Below are 20584 nucleotides of genomic sequence, written 5' to 3'. Positions count from 1 at the left end.
GGAGCGGGAAGAGGGGTAAAGGGAGAGGGAAGAGGGAGCCTGATGTGGGGCTTAATCCCAGGACCTGAGGAGCATGACCTTAACCAACTGAGCCACCCAGGCATTCCTAGCAAATAGTTTTATTTCTATATTTTATTTTATTTAAAAAATTTTTAAGATTTTATTTATTTGTCAGAGAGAGAGAGAGTGAGCACAAGCAGGGGGAGCGGCAGGCAGAGGGAGAAGCAGGCTCCCTGCCAAGCAAGGAGCCCCATCCCAGGACTCTGGGATCATGACCCGAGCAGAAGGCAGATGCTTAACCGACTGAGCCACCCAGGCATCTCTATTTCTGTATTTTAAAGGCATATTTGCACAATAGCTTATCAAGGTTTTTTCAAAGCAGAAGACAAAATTAATCATTAATACCACTCTGTAACAAAAGCAGAAATTTATATACTGTTTTTATAAAGAATTGGAAGCATCTAATTTATTTAGCCACCTCTTCTCCGTTAAAGCCACAGGAGCTAGTCGTTATTGTCATTATGGGAAAATCAGATGAATCTGAGAGATTTCCTATGAAGCCATGCAACTGTTCAACCTTACATTACTTACCATTTCCATATCATGCAGTTTAGCCTTTAGTTGTAAATTCTCTTTTTCTAATTCATGTAATTTATCAGAACGAGCTCTAGTTCCTTCTAATTGATCTTCCAACATGGTTTTTGTTTCTAATAAAACTTGATTGTCTTCTTTTAATTCCTATGAAAATTTCAAATAGGCTTTATCACAAATATGTTAATATCTGTTAATTTTTCAAAGCTCTGAAACATAAAAAATCTTTATTGTAAATAAGACATTAAGCTGTCTTTATCAAACGTTCTTTATGCAAGAGTAAAAGCAACTGAGTAACAGAGATACAGTTGATGTTTTCCTGGTTTCATTTTTTTTCCCCTCAGAATTTAAGCTATTATGCAAACATAATACTCAGTACTTATGCTAGGATGAGTAACACTACTACAGTTTCACATAAAATTGTCAGGGTATATTTAAATTTCTTAGTCACAAGGATAAGGAACTAAGTATAACTAGTCTTTCTGATATTTAAGACACAAATCTCCACAGAATCAGGGCTAATTCTTTTTTTTTTTTTTTTTTTTGCTGCAACAGATCTCTCTACTTAAACTATAACTTGAAAGTGAAGCGTTGGGTTTTTGAGTAAAATACCAATACTTGAGCTAAGACTCACATAGATCATAAACTAAGGCTCCTATCAATAAATATTTTATATCAGCATCTTGAGAAAATGCTTAAAATCCATACATATGTTTTGAAGACGTGCTCACAAATCTGTCTTGCTAAACTACATGTCTGTGGTTTATAAAGTCAAAAGAAAGTATATTAAAACAATGGCATTTATAAGGATCTCTTAACAGTGCCATGCATATACCGTTTAAACAAATGGCAAAGAATTAATAAGCACCTTGTCTTTGCTATCTACTGGGTCTATTTTCGGGTAACTTTCAGGCTAAAATGTTCTAACTATCTCTTATAGTGTTTTCACTTCTTGATTTTGCATACTCCTTCCTTCTTATCACCATACTGAAACTGATAATACTCTCCTCTGCAGAAATGAAGAAATTAACTGAGAAAGAAAAACAGAATGTAGAAGCAAGGATCGTCAAATTCTTGCTGTCAAACAAATTCATGTAACACTGACTGCAACCATTAAGTAAGAAAAGCTGTCTTTTCTACACACACACACACAAGGGGAGAGGGAGAGAGAGTGTCTTCTTAATCCTAGTTCAGTATTCTGAGTTGAGACCAATGATCAGAAACATGCTTTGCTTTCACTTCTAGAAACAAGTTTGAAATTAGTATATATTTTGACAACGTGGGAAGGACTTCAAGTCTTCCTCACCTAAATAGAAGAATGAAAGAACTCCAAACAGTTCAATAAAATTAATAATGTCCAGAGATCCCTTTTTACAAGTATAAGCAATATGCTGGTCTACCATAAAATAAGCACTTAAAGTATTTATAATTTGTTCAACATTTCAAAAGTTCCTTAAATTTATTATGTGCATTTTACGTGCATTTTGAAAAACCTAACTTTTTAAACAAAATAATTATGAATAGCTTAAATTATGCAACATACCTCAACTCTTGCCTTATAAAATTCAATATCATGTAGTCTTTCTTTATATCTGCTGACTTCACTTTCAAGCTTATCCACTCTGATAGCTTTTTCTCGAAGTGCATCTAATTCATCTCGGTACATTCTAGCAGAACGAGCATCCGAAAGCAAATTCATGTTCTAAATATAAATACATATTAATATTTCCAATATTATTTTCTATTTTCAAATTGATAATCTCTGGTTGCACAACTCAATGAATTTTCTAAAAAAACCCCAATGAATTGTATCCTTTAAAAGTGTGAATTTCACAGTATGTAAACTGTACCTCAATTAAGCTGTTTTTTTTAAAGATGGAGAGATATAAGGAAGCTACTGATGATGGCCGGTACTGACGACTGCTACACCTTGACCAGGGGCTGCACTGCCACCCTGGGCAACTTCTGAGGCCATTTCCAAGACCTACAGCTATCTCACCCCTGACCTCTGGAAAGAGGCTGTGTTCACCAAGTCTCCCTATCAGGAATTCACTGACCATTCTGTAAAGACCCCCACCAGAGTCTCCGGGCAGAGGACCCAGGCTCCAGCTGTGTGGCTACCACATCTGAAAAACATTAAGTGGATTAAAGCCTGTTAAAAAAATAAAAAAAAAAATGGGGAGATATATGAAATCTTTTTTTAAAAAATCAAGAATACAAATTATTTTAAAATATGTTTATATGCAAATACAAACATGCTTACATACAAATTTTTAAATAATGATCACTATTTAGGAATGTAAAAACTACTCAGGATATTTTTAAATAAGTTAACCTCTAGTTAACATAACAATCTGAAATTAATTAAAGGTGCAAAACTTTAAAATACAGTATAGTGAAAACACAGAAGAAGCAAACTGTATTACTAAAGTTGATCATTAGTTACTTTAGAGAAATTATGTTTTTATCCAGATATGTTGTAACATACCAAAATCCTGCTGAGTTTTTCTAAACTTCCAAGTGAGTATTAGTTGCAAGTGATTAGTGCTTATCTTAATAACATTTTAGACAAATATCAAAAATTCAATCTTTAAAAGCTCTCTTGTAATCCTTTAGAACAAGTTATCAAAGTATGACCCAGGGACATCTGTGGGTCCCTGAAACCCTTTCAGGGAGTTCATGAGGTCAAAACCATTTTCATAGTAACACTAAAACATTATTTGTTTTTTTCATTCTCATATCTCATGAGGGTGCAGTGGAGTTTTCCAGAGGCTACATGGCATGTGATATCTTAACAGACTGAATGCAGAAACAGATATGAGAATTCAGTAGTCTTTAATTAAGCCAGGTATTAAAGACATTTGCAAAAATGATTTTAAAAAAAAGAGACTGGCAAAAATGTAGAAGAGTAGCATTCTTCTAATTTTTTTTGGAAAATAATGGTAATAAGCATACAATTTTTATGTTAACATGGAATAGGTTGAGTATTATTTTTAAATAAATATTTTTTAAATTCTAAGTTTTAATTTCAAATACAGAAAATACCAGTAGATCTAATCCTCATTAATTTTTAAATAGCAGAAAAGAGCCTTGACACCAAAGAGATTGAGAACCACTGTTTTACAGGGAGCACACATACAAAAAACCATGCTCCCAAGAAGAAGCAGAATAGCAGTCAGAGCATATCTAGAAATGAAGATTATGATTCCCACTATCATTCATCTGAAAAGGTCCCAGTTTAGGATTCTGCAAGTGGCGTATTCCCTGAATTTAAAATAGCAAGTTAGGGAAAGTAAGGAGAAGAAATAATTGTCTAGCCTTACCACAATCCTTACCATTTATGGGTAAAAGAAGACTTCATGCCTACCTCCAAATAAAAATGAAACATTACAAACATTAAAAGAAGTGAATTCTTAAACAATCTTGGCTCAAGATGAAAAAAAACCCACAAAGCTTTAGTAAAATAAAAGTAACTTTTAAAAGGTAAAAAGTTTTGATCTTAATACTTAAAAGGAAAAGAGTAAAAAATTAAAAAGCATTCTGTCATCTGTAAGTTAACATAAAGCATTATCAGAGACTAAAGACTTAGGGAGATACACATAAAGCAGCACAGTTTACAGTAGAGGTATTCCAGCTTCCCAGCCCACAGAAGCCAAATACATAAAAAGAGAAACTTGGAACTACCCCAGTCCTAAAAGGCTCCTTTGAATTCTAGGAAAGTTTGAGTATCACTGATATAGAAAAAGTAAAGTCCAAAGACGATTTCCAGGGCTCTGGCATTTTTGAACAGAAAAACACTGAAAAAGTCATCTTTAAGCCTCAGTAACCTCATAAAACATTAAGGTAAAGGTTATAAATTTGAAGCAGAAAAATCAATTTCCAATTACTTACTGGTCCCATATAATAAAAGTTTCAGGTACAAACCTCTTGTTGCAGCCTTTTTAGTTCTATTTCCATTTGCTCAAGTTCTTGTTTACAGTCCAACAACTGTTCAGTCTTTTCCTCCCTTAGATGAAAATTTATTAAATAATCAGTTTACTGTTTTTGAAAACCATGATCATCATCTGCATTAATACAAATGTATTATCATTACTGAATATCTAGTTGAAAATCCTATTAGCCATATGCTAACCCAGGGGAAAAAGACAAAGAAATGGATATTAGGAATGTATATGATTACATGTCATCAATCAGATTCCTCCTTAAAATTCCCCAAAGGCTAATAACCTCAATGACTGACATCCTCTAAGTTCATAAAGTAGTTTCTCTCTCTTCACTTTTCTTGCCATCACCCCTTCTCATTCTCCTTTTTGTCTTTCTCCCTCTCAAAGACAAATACACTGGAAGCGTTTTTAAGCAAGGCACTACTATCTGGGTCTAAGTCTTAAAGGATCTCCAACTATTTTCAACATTTACAGTGGCCTAAAGGAAAGTATACACTGCTATATAGACACACAAAATCTTTATATCCCTATTGGTTTCTTCCCTGTAGTCTATAAACATCTTCAAATTTCTCCTATTGTTTTTCTTCTTCTTACACTCACTACTTCTCCCATTTACTAACTCCCTTTCAGAGCCAAGCTGCTCAAACTCAAGTTTCCATTCACTAATTCTACTTTTCCACCTTCTGTTCTTTAATAAAAAACGGTAAATGTTCATTGTATAAAACAATCCATTGCTGACATTTCATCATACCTGTACTTTCTTTTTGAGGACCATAATTTTTAATGAAGAAATAGTCCCTTTCTGAACTCCATTTTTCACTGTAATGAATGTTTTGGTAAATAAACCTCAGTATACATAAAACACGGGTATGTTTAGGGGCACTTGGCTGGCTGAGTTGAAAGAGCACGTGATGCCTGAACTCAGGGTCATCATGAGTTCAAGTCCCATTCTGGGTGTAATTTACTTAAAAAAAAACACACAAAAACAAAAACAAAAAAACCCATCCCACCCGCCCCCCCAAAAACCTGTTTCAGGCCAGATTTATAAAAGTACATTACATGTTTAAAGGTTCTAGATATAAACCGTCAAACAACCCTCCAGAAAGGTCATTACCAATTTATAATGCAAACAGCAGTAGATATAACTGCCTATATGAAAAACAATTTAATAACTGAAAAATGCTGTGTTACTATTCTAATTTGCATTTGTTTGAATACTAAGACAACCTGGAAGAAATGGGTAGATTCCTAGAAATACATAAACTACCAAAACTGAAACAGGAAGAAATAGAAAACTTGAACACACTGATAACCAGCAAAGAAATTGAATTAGTAATCAAAAAACTCCCAACAAACAAAAGTCCAGGGCCAGATGGCTTCATAGGCAAATCTACCAAACATTTACAGAAGAGTTAATACCCATTCTTCTCAAACTATTCCAAAAAATGGAAAAGGAAGGAAAACTCCCAAATTCACTCCACGAGGCCAGCATTACCCTGATACCAAAACCAGATAAAGAATCCACTAAAAAGGGGCGCCTGGGTGGCTCAGTCGTTAAGCGTCTGCCTTCGGCTCTGGTCATGATCCCGGGGTCCTGGGATCGAGTCCCGCATCGGGCTCCCTGCTCAGCAGGAAGCCTGCTTCTCCCTCTCCCACTCTTCCTGCTTGTGTTCCCTCTCTTGCTGTCTCTCTCTATCAAATAAATAAAATCTTAAAAAAAAAAAAGAACTACATGCCAATATATCCTTGATGAACATGGATGCAAAAATTCTCAAAAAAAGATACTAGCAAACTGAATCCAGTGATACATTAAAAGAACCATTCACCACAATCAAGTCGGATTTATTCCTTGCAACCCTCAACCTAACAAAAACCTTTTATGAAAAATCCAGTGAACAACATGCTCAATGGGGAAAAACTGAGAGCTTTTCCTCTCATCTCAGGGATGTCCACACGCACCACTGTTATTTAACATAGTACGGGAAGTCCTAGCCACAGCAATCAGAAAACAAAAATAAATAAAAGGCATCTAAATAGCAAGGACGAAGTCAAACTTTCACTATTTGTAGATAACATGATACTTTACAGAGAAACCCAAAAGACTCCACCAAAAAACTGCTAGAACTGATACATGAATTCAATAAAGTCACAGGATACAAAACCAACATAAAGATTATGTTAATTTCTATACACCAATAATTTACAACTGCACCAAAAATAATAAGATCTCTGGGAATAAACCTAATCAAAGAGGTGAAAGACCCATACTCTGAAGATTATAAAACACTGATGAAAGAAATTGAAATTGACACAAAGAAATGGAAAGACATTCCATGTTCATGGATTGGAAAGACAAATATTATTAAAACGTCTGTTCTATCAAATCCCTCTAAGCATTTAACGCAATCCCCATCAAAATACCAACAGCAGTTTTCACACAATTAGAACAAAAAAACCTAAAATTTGTATGGAACCACAAAAGACCCTGAATAACCAAAGCAACATTGAAAAAGAAAAGCAAAGCTGGGGACACCTGGGTGGCTCAGTCAGTTAAGTGTCTGCCTTCGGCTCAGGTCATGATCCCAGGGGCCTGGGATCGAGTCCCACATCGGGCTCCTTGCTCAGCGGGGAGCCTGCTTCTCCCTCTGCTTGTGCTCTCTCTCTGACAAATAAATAAATAAAATCTTTAAAAAGAAAAGAAAATCTGGAGGCATCCCAATTCCGGACTTCAAGTTACAGTACAAAGGTCTAGTGATCAAAACAGTATGGTACTGGCACAAAAACTGACACGTAGGTCAGTGGAACAGAACAGAAAACCCAGAAATGAACCCACAACTATACGGTCAATTAATCTTCAACAAAGCAGGAAAGAATATCCAATGGAAAAAAGACAGTCTCTTCAACAAATGGTGTTAAGAAACTGGACAGTGACCTGCAAAAGAATGAAACCGGACCTCTTTCTTATACAAACACAAAAATCAATTCAAAATGGATTAAAGACCTAAGTGTGAGACCTGAAACCATAAAAATCCTAGAGGAGAACACAGGCAGTAACCTCTTTGACACTGGCTGTAGCAACTTCTTTCTAGGTATGTCTCCTGAGGCAAGGGAGACAAAAGCAAAAATCAACTATTGGGACTTCTTCAAAATAAAAAGCTTCTGCACAGTGAAGGAAACAATCAACAAAACTAAAAGGCAACCTACAGAATGGGAGAAGATATTTGCAACTGACGTATCTGATAAAGGGTTAGTATCCAAAATCTATAAAGAACTTATAAAACTCAACACCCAAAAAGTGAATAATCCAATTTAAAAATGTGCAGAAGACATGAATAGACATTTTTCCAAAGACATACAGATGGCCAACAGACACAGGAAAAGATGCTCAACATCACTCATCAGCAGGGAAAACGAATCAAAACTGCAAGGAGATTATCACCTCACACCGGTCACAATGGCTAAAATCAAAAGCACAAGAAACAACAGGTGTTGGCAAGGATGTGGAGAAAGGGGAACCCTCTTGCACTGCTGGTGAGAATGGAAACTGGTGTGGCCACTCAGGAAAACAGCATGGAGGTTCCTCAAAAAAGTTAAAAATAGAACCACCCTCCGATCCAGCAATTAGAGTACTAGGTATTTACCCAAAGAATACAAAAATACTAATTCAAAGAGATACATGCACCCCAATGTTTATAGGGCCTTATCTACAATAGCCAAACTATGGAAACAGTACAAATGTCCACTGACTGACAAGTGGATAAAGAAGATATGGAGTGTACATACACAATGCAGTATTACTCAGCCATAAAAAGGATGAAATCTTGTCATTTGCAACAAGATGGATAGAATTAGAGAGTATTGTACTAAGTGAAATAAGTCACTCATGTGTGCCTGGGTGGCTCAGTCGGTTAAGCGTCTGCTTTCGGCTCAGGTCATGATCCTGGGGTCCTGGGATTGAGTCCCGCATCGGGATCCCTGCTCCACGGGGAGCCTGCTTCTCCCTCTGCCTGCCTTCTCTCTCTCTGTCTCTCATGAATAAATAAATAAAATCTTGAAAAAAAAGAAATAAGTCACTCGTATGTGGAATTTAAGAAACAAAACAAAACAAATGAGCAAAGGGCGGAAAAAAGAGGCAAACCAAGAAACAGATTTTTTTTTAATTTCTTTTTTTTTTAAGATTTTATCTATTTATTTATTTATTTGAGAGAGAGAGAGAGAAACAGCATGAGAAGGGAGAGGGTCAGAGGGAGAAGCAGGGAGCCGGGAGCCTGATGTGGGACTCGATCCCAGGACTCCGGGATCATGACCTGAGCCGAAGGCAGTCGCTTAACCAACTGAGCCACCCAGATGCCCAAGAAACAGATTCTTAACTATAGAGAGCAAACTGATGTTTACCAGAGGGGAGGTGGGTGGGGCAATGGGTGAAATAGGTGATGGGGATTAAGGAGTGCACTTCTTGGGGTGCCTGGGTGGCTCAGTCGGTTAAACATCTGCCTTCGGCTCAGGTCATGATCCCAGGGTCCTGGGATAGGGTCCTGGGATCGAGCCCCACATTGCACTCCCTGCTCAGCGGGAGGCCTGCTTCTCCCTCTCCCACTCCCCCTACTTGTGTTCCCTCTCTCGCTGTCTTGCTCTCTGTCAAATAAATAAGTAAAATCTTAAAAAAAAAAAAAAAAGGAGGTACTTCTTGTGATGAGCACCAGGTGATATATGGAAGTGTTGAATTACTATATTATATACCTGAAACTAATATAACACTGTATATCAACTAAATGGAATTTAAATAAAAACATTTTTAAAAAGCTATTACCTTTTATGATTTATAAGATATTTCTTATAAATATTTCTTTATGGATTATTGAATGCTTTTTTAAAAATTTAAAAACAAATTTTATTTTTTATTATGGTTACGTATGTTTAACATAAAATTGCAATTTTAATCATTTTAAATGACATTTTATTGGCAAATTACATTTACACTGTTGTTAAACTATTACTACCTATTCCCAAATCTTTTTCTTTTTTCATCACCCCAAACAGCAATTCTGTTTTCATTAAGCAATAACTCTGGAATTCCACTATACCCCCAGCTCCTACATCTAATCTACTAATCTCTGAATTTGCCTATTAAAGATATTTAAATGGAATCATAAAATATTTGTCCTTTGTATCTGGCTTATCTCAGTTAGCAAATTGTCTTTAGGGCTCATTCATGTTATAGCAGGTTTTAGAATTTCATCATTTTTATGGCTGAAGAATATTCCATTGTATATTTACATAACATTTTATTTAACAACCTGTTCACGGACACTTGGGTTGTTTCCACCTTTTGGCTATCGGGAGTAATGCTGCAATGAACAATGGCATACAAGTATCTGTTTTGAGTCCATTTTCAATTTTGGGGGGATACACCTAGATGAGGAAATGCTAGGTCATAGGAAAATTATATGTTTAAGTTTTTGAAGAATATTCAAATACTTTTATTTACATATTTACATGTTTACATATTTAACATCTTTTATACAGATAGAGGAACCACTTCCTTTATAAATACTTCTTTTGCTTTTGGGCAAAGCTTTTCCCTACCTAGAGAACAAATATATACTCATCTGTATTTCTTTCTGGTTCTTTGGTCATTATTTTATTTTTTACATTTAACTCTTTAATCCACCTGAAGTTCACTGTGGTGTACGTAAAGTATGAGTTTAAGTAATTTTTCCAGAAGAGTTATCCATGAGTTCCAGTCTCATTAGTAAATAATTCCTTTATGCATCCATTTGACCATTCTACCCACAACAGTGAGGCTTCCATCCATACCTCCCTACTAATACTGTTTTTCACAGAGTCAATTACCTCCTTACTAATGAACCCAATGGATTCTTTTTGGACCTTTTGAAGAATTTAAAATAATTAAATAATTTCTTCTTGATACTCTCTCCGTTGGCTTCCATGACTTCATATTCGAAGGTTCTTCTACTCCTCCTCTACAGATTAATTCTCTGACCCGTATGCTGATTTCATGTTTTGTGCCCATCTTTTGGCTAACAATTATTAAGCTCTTATTACCTGTGGTAGGCACATGTGCTAAGCACTTTACACTTAACCAAGCACTTAATCCCCACAAGAGCCTCTAAAGAAATAGTAGCAATGATAGCAGCTTACATTTATTGAGCAGTTATGTATTAGACACTGTTCACTTTAGATATTTGCCTCACACAACAACACTATAGTAGGCACTTATTATTTCTACTTAATGGGCTAAGCAAGCTGAGAGCCTTAGAGAGATTAAGTAATTTGGCAATGGTCACTCAGTTAAGGAGTGTTGAGCCAGGATTCATACTCAGGCAGAATGCCTCCAAAGCTCATGCTCTGGGTCATCTGCTGTATCTCTCTAGAGTACATATTAGTATAACTCTCATTTTATGTATGAAGAAACTAACATGGCTAATAAACGGTGAAGTCTGCCCCAACCACTTACACAGCTTTTTTAATGTTTGTATTCTTCAGGTTACATCCTTTTCATTCTTCATGTTCTCCCTGGGTTGTCTTATCTACTTCCAAGATTTCAAATACTATTTATATGCTGTTATTATTCTGCATTAGTATGCAGAATATTCCACATCTCTATTCCACGCCATGGAGCAAACAGTTAATTACTCAATGATCATCTCCACAGAGATATCTCAAAGGTACCTCAAATTAAATATGTCAAAAACTAAACTTGTCTTTTACTTTAATATTACTCATTTCTTTTATATTCCCTGTTGGAGTGAATGGCATCATCATCTAAATAGACACTGATTATAAAAAAAACTAGGAATTATACCCAAGACCCTGCCTTCTCCTTTACTTCTCCAACCTCATTTTTATAACCTTACATCAGGCGCATACCATTTCTTGTCTGGACTGCCCTTCATCTACCATCACAATGCCATCAGAATTTATTTTTTCAATGTGAACATTCACATTGTCAACCACTAGGCTACCATCTTTTCATTAAAACATAAGACAGATCTTGTTACTCTCCTATTCAAAATATCTTCAACTGGTTCCCACTGTTTAAAGTCCTAACTTCTGAGTACTGCATACAAGACCTTTATGTATCCACACCATCATTTTCAACTTCATTTTTTGTGATGCCTGTCCTTATAGCCTACTGAACTTGTAGTTCCTTCTGCTTAGAATACCCAATTGAGCCTTTTCAACCTAGTAAATGCTTGACATTAGCTGAAAGGTAACCATCTCTATGAAATCTTCCTGACATCACCTCCTTTTTCTCTTCCAAGTCATAAAAGTCCAAAACTCCTGTGGGTTTCAACTGCAGAGTTTCACCTATCTGTTTAAAAGTTTATCTCACAACTCAATTTTAAAATGGGCAAAGGATCTGAACAGACATTTCTCCAAAGAAGATACACAAAAATGACCAACAGCACATGAAAAGATGCTCTCAATATTACTAGTCATCAGGAAAATGCAAGTCAAAACCACAATGAGGTATCTCTTCACACCCAATGGAATGCCTATAATCAAAAAGGTGTATAATAACAAGTACTGGTGATGATACAGAGAAACTGGAGCCCTCATACATTGCTGGTGGGGATGTAAAAAGGTGCAGCCAAATAGTTTGACAGTTACTCAGAAGGTTAAACATAGCACTACCATAGGATCCAGCATTTCCACTCCACAGTATATACCCAAGAAAAGTGAAAACACATGTCCATACAAAAAACATGCACATCAATGTTCATAAGAGTATTATTCGTAATAGCCAAAAAGTGGAAACAATCCAAATATCTATCACCTCATAAATGGGTAACCTAAAGGTGGCATATCCATATAATGGAGTACTATTCAATGTAAAAAGGAATAACATACTGATACATGCTACAACATGGTTGAATTTTGACAAAATTATGCTAAGTCAAAGAAGCCAGTCACAAAAGGTCATACAATGTATGATTCCATTTATATGAAATGTTCAGAATAAAAAATCCAAGGAAACACAAAGTATATTAATGGTTTCCAGGAGCCAAAGGCAGAGGGTGGGGGATGACTGCTAATGGGTATGGGGTTTCTTTTTGGGGTGATGAAAATGTCTTGAAATTAGATAGTATGTGACGGTTTCACAACTCTATGAATATACTAAAAGTCATTGAATTACATTTTTAAAGGATGAATTTTCTTTTTTTTATTAACATATAATGTATTATTTGTTTCAGGGGTACAGCTCTGTGATTCATCAGTCTTACACCATTCACAGCACTCACCATAGTACATACCCTCCCCAATATCCATCACCCAGCCACCCCATCCCTCCCAACCCCCCTCCACTCCAGCAACCCTCAGTTTGTTTCCTGAGATTAAGAGTCTCTTATGGCTTGTCTCCCTCTCGGGTTTCATCTTGTTTAAAGGATGAATTTTCTGATACATAAATGATCTCAACAAAGCTGTTATTAAAAAAAAGGATTAATAATTTGTATGAAAGAAAAACTTTGAAAATATAGGATCCATGGAGGCAGAGAGAATTATTAAAGGAAGTCTTTGATAGTGTACTAACTACTGCATAAAAGTGAAATTTATAAGAAACTAATTCTTCCATCCAAATTGCAAATTAGGTGAGAATGGAAACTGGTACAGCCACTCTGGAAAACAGTTTGGAGGTTCCTCAGAAAGTTAAAAACCCAGCAATTACACTACTAGGTATTTACCCAAAGTATACAAAAATACAATTTGAAGGGATACATGTACCCTGATGTTTACAGCAGCATTATCAACAACAGCCAAACTATGGGGGCACTTGGTGGCTCAGTTGGTTAAGCATCTGCCTTTGGCTCAGATCATGACCACAGGGTCCTAGAATCAAGCCCTGAATTGGGCTCCCTGCTCAGGGGGGAGCCTACTCCCTCTCCCTCTGCCCCTCCCCCTGCTTGTACATGCGCGCGTTCTCTCTCCGTCAAATAAATAAAATCTTTAAAAAACAACAACAACGAAAACAATAACCAAACTATGGAAAGAGCCCAAATGTCCATCCATGATGAATGGATAAAGAAGATGTGGTGTGTATATACACAATGGAGTATTACTTAGCCATCAAAAAGAATGAAATCTTGCCATTTGCAGTGATGTGCTACAGTGTATTATGCTAAGCGAAGGAATTCAGTCACAGAAAGAAAAATACCATATGATTTCACTCATATGTGGAAGAAACAAAACAGATGAACATATGGGAAAGGAAAAAAAAGAAAAAAAGAGAGGGAAGCAAACCATAAGAGACTCTTAAAACAACAGAGAACAAACTGAGGGTTGATGGAGGGGAGGTGGGTGAGGGATGGGCTAAACAGTGATGGGTATATTAAGGAAGGCACTTGTTATGATGAGCAGTGGGTGTTGTATGTAAGTGATGAATCACTAAATTCTACTCCTGAAACCAATACTACACTATATGTTAACTAACAAGAATTTAAATAAAAATTTGAAAAGAAAAAAAAAACAAATTGCAAATTATATTTTTACTCTGCATGTCAATAAACTAAAAGCAATTATAATGCACCATCTGTAAGTAAGTATGCTACTAGTTAATCTGCATGTTCTCATTATAATTATTTATTTCCATTACATATAAGGCAACCTAAACTATTTTTAACCACCATGATTTCCATACTTCATTATTTTGGAAAGATCTGTCCCAACAAAAAGACTTAGAGCAAATGTTAATAAACCTGTGAAGAAACACATTTTCAAAGGACAAAAAGATGGTATTTGATGAAATGTTAGCTATTGGGAATACTTGCTATATCTGGCATATTTACTTATTCATTAATAATATTCACTTATATTTTCCAGTAAGCATATGAGAAACCAAATTTTATCAATTATCTCTAGGTTGTTTGGGATTTTAATACACTCCATGGCCAAGTAAATTTCATTTAAAAATCAAATTCTAATAGAGTGCAAAATGTTAAATGAATTCACAACCATCATTAGAGTTCTAATTGCATGCTTCATCTAAAGACTGGAGAAGATTGTGCTAAATTATATGGCACGAACTAGTGTTCACTGTTTAGGCTATCCATTAACTGCCAGTCAAACTAATAACAGCAATCTCTTCCCTAATTTTCCTGGTGCAGCTGTTTATAGAATATCTTGGGCGTGTTCACTTCAATAGATACATAATAGTGCAGACATCCACAATGAAAGCTGTATTTTTTTTGTTTTCAAATTTTCCTATAGACTGTATATTTTTTCTACCTTGCATATTCAATCACTTTCTTAAACTAACTGCTTTAAATAATCAGTAAATAAACGTAATTGTTATATTGTGGCTTTAAATTTTAAATCTATACTCTGAAGCCCAAATTCCAGGAAAACAAACCAAAAAGAAAAAAAAAAAAGAAAAAAGCCCCAAACATAAAAATCCTTTGTTCTTTTTAAAGTACAAAATAAAAAATCTCCAGCAGAGACTGGTTATGTCTTTACATGTGATTCACCAAAGAATGCCTATGTGACATTTACACTGACATTTCTCAAATGATCTTTGAAAGTTAAATAAATATAATTTCATCAGCACTAACCAATCTGAATATTTACCATGTCTAAGTACATGACTCAGGCATTTCAAATACTCAACACACAAAATACACACACAAAATTATTTTCTGTAATACTGTATGCCAACAATTCAGTCTTTTATAATATTAATTTTTAAAGAGTTAAACTTATTGACCGAATCAGTGGTTGCCAGTATTTTGGATTTCAAAGAATATAAAATTTAAAAAAATTAGGGAGACCCCAATTTGCCAAGGAAGAAAAATATTTTATAAAAGAAAGATCATTGTAATATAAGAAAGGTAGGAAGGACATAAATTCAGAATAAAGGACAATCTTTAATGGATAAGATCTAGGATTAGGAAATCTTTATGCCAGTCTATTTTTCTCGTTTTGACAAATACTAGTGAAAACTCTGACACAAGCTAGCAGTTGGAACAACTGATCTATATTCCATAAGCTGAAAAAACATTTTTAGGTCACCTTTGCGACCGTGTAAACTCAGTAAGCCTTGAAAATCACCAACTTACAATTCCTGCCTAAGCCTTCTTATTTTTGCCTTAGCATCTGCCAGTTCCACTGACAGATGCTGTCGACTTTCTGTTCGCTTCATGCCTGGAGAACCACAGGGTGACTGCGCAGATGAAGAGGCATGGGGTAAAAAATGAAGACCATCCCGTTCTTCAGAGAGTTCTATGATAGTCTAAGGAAATATAGAAATAAACACAGAATCACTGTTAGTATTCTCCATATCAGAGAACTAAACACATCAACACTATTCACTAAGTCTAAGTACTATCCTATAATATCAAAAACAATTCACTGGTCAAATAGATTTTAATTTTGTGATAGCTCTCTTTTTAAAAAGTTTCATGCAACAGTTCATGGATTAGCTATTTACTAGATAACATTAGAACAAGACTTAATACTTTTTTCCCTTCCTAATTTTTTAATAAAGGAAATCAATTGTGGTAAAATAACTACACTAGAAAGCAACTGTTAGAAAGGCGTAAAAGACCTGTTGACACAGGAAAGAAATCAACCCAAGAGCAATATGTCTACAACTATGCTGTCCAATATGGTAGCCAGTAGCACAAGTGGCTATTTAATTACAAATTTTTTAAAAGATTTTATTTATTTTTCTATCTATCTGTCTATCTATTTATGTAGGAGAGAGAGAGAGAGAGAAAACACGAGCAGGGCAAAGGGGCAGAGGGAGAGGGAGAAGCAGACTCCCTGCTAAGCAAAGAGCCCGATGCTGGGCTCGATCCCAGGACCCTGGGATCAGGACCTGAGATGAAGGCAGATGCTTAACTGACAGCCACCCAGGTGTCCCTAATTACAAATTAAAAAGGTTAAAAATATAGTTCCTTAGTCACACTAGCCATATTTTAAGTATATAACAGCCACATGTAGCTAGTGGTTACTGTATTGGACAGCGCAGAAATACAATCTTGCCATCATTGCAGAATTCCACAATATTGCTCTAGAATTGTAGACAAGGATCTCAGAGGAACCTAAGAGAACCTCAGTGGTTTAATCTCTTTGTTCTGCAGGTAATGTAACTGAGGCACAGAGACTGATTTGTCCATGATCACAAAACTCATAGTAGCAATGCCAACACTCCAAGGCCAGTCTCTTGACTCCATATCCTATGTTCTCTTTCTTGCAATAGTAGTTGTAATCTGCCATCTCAACATTTCCTTTATTCCTGTCTCTCCATGGGACACAAATCTCATTCTACTTTCCCCAGTTCTGAACTTTAAGGGCTACTTAACCTATATTTACCTCACTCAATCATATTCCTCCATTCCTCCAATTTTCCTCTTATTGGAAAATTCTGTTATTCTAAACAATACCTCAGCTTTTCTTTCAAACTTCTCAGGCAAACAGAAATTGTCTTGAGTAGTAATTCCAACTGTCTTACTCCAGGTAGAATAGGTGGGTAACCACCTGAGGACCATGAAATCACCATTTTTGCTTTCTTATCACCAAGTCTTATAATGCCCTCACTAAATCATTACTTTTATCCTTCCTTTTTTTTTTTTTTTAAACCACCCATAAGAACTCATTTCTTCATCCTTGGGATATATTTCAGCACCTAATCAAGGTCTGCCCAACTACTGCTTTCACAAATTCCAGTATCCCTACTGATAAACCAAAGAACACGACTTCTCAGTCCCTTTTCTGTTTACAACTCTACCTTCACTCCTTATGCAATACATACAGACTTTTCCAATGAAGGAACCATTCCTCTCTTGTGCCATGCCTCCTTTACTAGCATTACTCCCATGGCACCATACCTACACCTGAACCTTTTTATCACTCAACTCTTCCTTTCTGCCCAGATTACTCCTGGCTACTCTAGAGTTCTTACGCAGCTTGAAACTACAGTTAAGTGCCTGTCATCCTTACTTTCTAATGTAACACTACCATGCCACTCTGACTACAGCCCACTCTTTGGGAAAAAATAAAAGGGAATGAGTATTTATAGAATTCCAGATAGGGGATTTTCCAACAAGATCTCATCCAATACCATAATCTACAATAGAGGCATTATGTCTATTGTAAAACAATAAGGAAACTGAGGCTCATAAAGATTAACTTAACAAAGTCACACATTTCATGACAGGTATAACAGGAATTCAAATACAAGTTTGATTCAAACACTATGTCATTTTCCCTACCTAATATCATTTTTTTTATTCCTTCTCCAAGGTTATAAAGAACTCTAAAACAAAAAATACACAATCCTACGACACATCTTGCCATCTATTTTCAGTTAAGCTCTTTTCAATACCCATCAATCCTTTAGCTGAAAATCTTGATTTCTTGACAAATTTCTCTACAATGAGTGTTTTAAACATATTTCTTTTCTCTACTTAAGCCTCCACCTGTAAACTGCTATTATCACTTCTGATGAATGACCTCTCCTCCAACTTGTCAAAGAAACAAAACCACCTGAGATTAAATCCTCCATTTTTATGCATCTTTTGCTCCCAATACATATTCCTTATTTCTGGAACATTTTCAACTTCTCTCTTCCTACTGGCTTTTTTCTCCTTGATATTCAAATATATACAAGTGTCTTCTAGCTAAGAAAAAAAAAAAAAGACCACATTTCCTTCTTGTTACCCTTCTACTTCTCTTTCATTGCTACTTTTTGAAGGGTAGTTTATACATTCATTGACACTATTCATCTTATCCACCTACCCAGTATGACCAGCCCAAGTGCCTGTCTCTGTGAATAATGTTACTAGTAATCTCCATAGTAGTCCAGGCTCAGTCTTCATGAAGTTTTATTTATTTATTTTCTTACTGTCTCCATTATCTTTAATCTTGCCTTCTAACATCTCCCGACTCTAATAATAATAGTGCCTGTGCACAGCACTTAATAAATATGTTTCATGCACAAATAAATTAGAATTTAATTAAATGCTATCTTATGTTTTTCATTTACAATGTGGTTTTTTCCCCCATAAACCTGATACAATCTTTTTTATACCTCCTCTGTATCTCTGATCTCATTTAGCATAGTACTGAGCCCAAAAACAGCTGCCCAAAATTAGTTAACTGAATGATTCACAAAATGGAAAACTCAAAAGTAGGAAGACACACTACATTTGAGCTTAGTAGGTGGCATTATGGAGATATCGAGAGGTTCCAGATGCCAGTGTACAAAAGAACTATGGGCTGAGAAATATTTTCTAAAAAGAAAAAAGAAAGAAACCTTGTACTAGAAGTTAAGAGTACCAGAGGCATTTTCCGTTAAAGATTATGTAGACAATTTGACTTTCCTCTAACGGTAGTAGCTTCTTTAGCTCAAGGCCTCCAAACATTTTTTTTTTTTAAACCTGACAAAAAATGTTATTAAAGCATAATTTAATTTCATGAACCTTCTGATACTTCTGATCCTAGACATTCCACTGGCAGTTGTAAGCAATGTCTTCCTTCTCTAAATTCCTATAGTATTTAGATATATGATTTTTGGGGGGGTACTTATTGCTTTCAAAATTTTATTACAGTAAAGCAAAGCTGGAGGCATCCCAATTCCGGACTTCAAGTTACAGTACAAAGGTCTAGTGATCAAAACAGTATGGTACTGGCACAAAAACTGACACGTAGGTCAGTGGAACAGAACAGAAAACCCAGAAATGAACCCACAACTATACGGTCAATTAATCTTCAACAAAGCAGGAAAGAATATCCAATGGAAAAAAGACAGTCTCTTCAACAAATGGTGTTAAGAAACTGGACAGTGACCTGCAAAAGAATGAAACCGGACCTCTTTCTTATACAAACACAAAAATCAATTCAAAATGGATTAAAGACCTAAGTGTGAGACCTGAAACCATAAAAATCCTAGAGGAGAACACAGGCAGTAACCTCTTTGACACTGGCTGTAGCAACTTCTTTCTAGGTATGTCTCCTGAGGCAAGGGAGACAAAAGCAAAAATCAACTATTGGGACTTCTTCAAAATAAAAAGCTTCTGCACAGTGAAGGAAACAATCAACAAAACTAAAAGGCAACCTACAGAATGGGAGAAGATATTTGCAACTGACGTATCTGATAAAGGGTTAGTATCCAAAATCTATAAAGAACTTATAAAACTCAACACCCAAAAAGTGAATAATCCAATTTAAAAATGTGCAGAAGACATGAATAGACATTTTTCCAAAGACATACAGATGGCCAACAGACACAGGAAAAGATGCTCAACATCACTCATCAGCAGGGAAAACGAATCAAAACTGCAAGGAGATTATCACCTCACACCGGTCACAATGGCTAAAATCAAAAGCACAAGAAACAACAGGTGTTGGCAAGGATGTGGAGAAAGGGGAACCCTCTTGCACTGCTGGTGAGAATGGAAACTGGTGTGGCCACTCAGGAAAACAGCATGGAGGTTCCTCAAAAAAGTTAAAAATAGAACCACCCTCCGATCCAGCAATTAGAGTACTAGGTATTTACCCAAAGAATACAAAAATACTAATTCAAAGAGATACATGCACCCCGATGTTTATAGGGCCTTATCTACAATAGCCAAACTATGGAAACAGTCCAAATGTCCACTGACTGACAAATGGATAAAGATGATGTGGTGTCTGTGGTGTGTGTGTGTGTGTGTGTGTGTGTATACATACATATACATTTATATGTATATATAATGGAGTATTACTCAGCCATAAAAAGAATGAAATCTTGTCATTTGCAACAGCATGGATAGAGCTAGAGAGTATTGTACTAAGTGAAATAAGTCACTCATATGTGGAATTTAAGAAACAAAACAAATGAGCAAAGGGTGGAAAAAAGAGAGAGAGAGGCAAACCAAGAAACAGATTCTTAACTATAGAGAACAAACTGTTACCAGAGGGGAGGTGGGTGGGGCAATGGGTGAAATAGGCAATGGGGATTAAGGAGAGCACTTCTTGTGATGAGCACAGGGTGTTGTATGAAGTGTTGAATTACTAAATTCTACACCTGAAACTAATATTACACTTTA

General features: G+C 35.8%; 1 protein-coding gene across 1 annotated transcript in view; it reads right to left on the bottom strand.

Annotated features, from left to right (window-relative positions):
- Positions 1-20584, bottom strand: part of CCDC88A (coiled-coil domain containing 88A) — a 118719-nt gene that overhangs the window by 48586 nt on the left and 49549 nt on the right. Inside the window, exons 8-11 of the mRNA XM_044918969.1 lie at positions 15611-15783; positions 4516-4597; positions 2135-2293; positions 592-738 (exon numbers count right to left, since the gene is read on the bottom strand). Of these exons, the coding sequence (XP_044774904.1) occupies positions 592-738; positions 2135-2293; positions 4516-4597; positions 15611-15783 (561 nt within the window). The remainder of the gene's footprint in view (positions 1-591; positions 739-2134; positions 2294-4515; positions 4598-15610; positions 15784-20584) is intronic.

Source organism: Neomonachus schauinslandi, chromosome 10 (assembly GCF_002201575.2).
Source record: "Neomonachus schauinslandi chromosome 10, ASM220157v2, whole genome shotgun sequence".
Taxonomy (NCBI): Eukaryota; Metazoa; Chordata; class Mammalia; order Carnivora; family Phocidae; genus Neomonachus; species Neomonachus schauinslandi.
The sequence above is the reverse complement of the archived record's forward strand: the minus strand, read 5'-3'. Positions and strand labels throughout refer to the sequence as shown.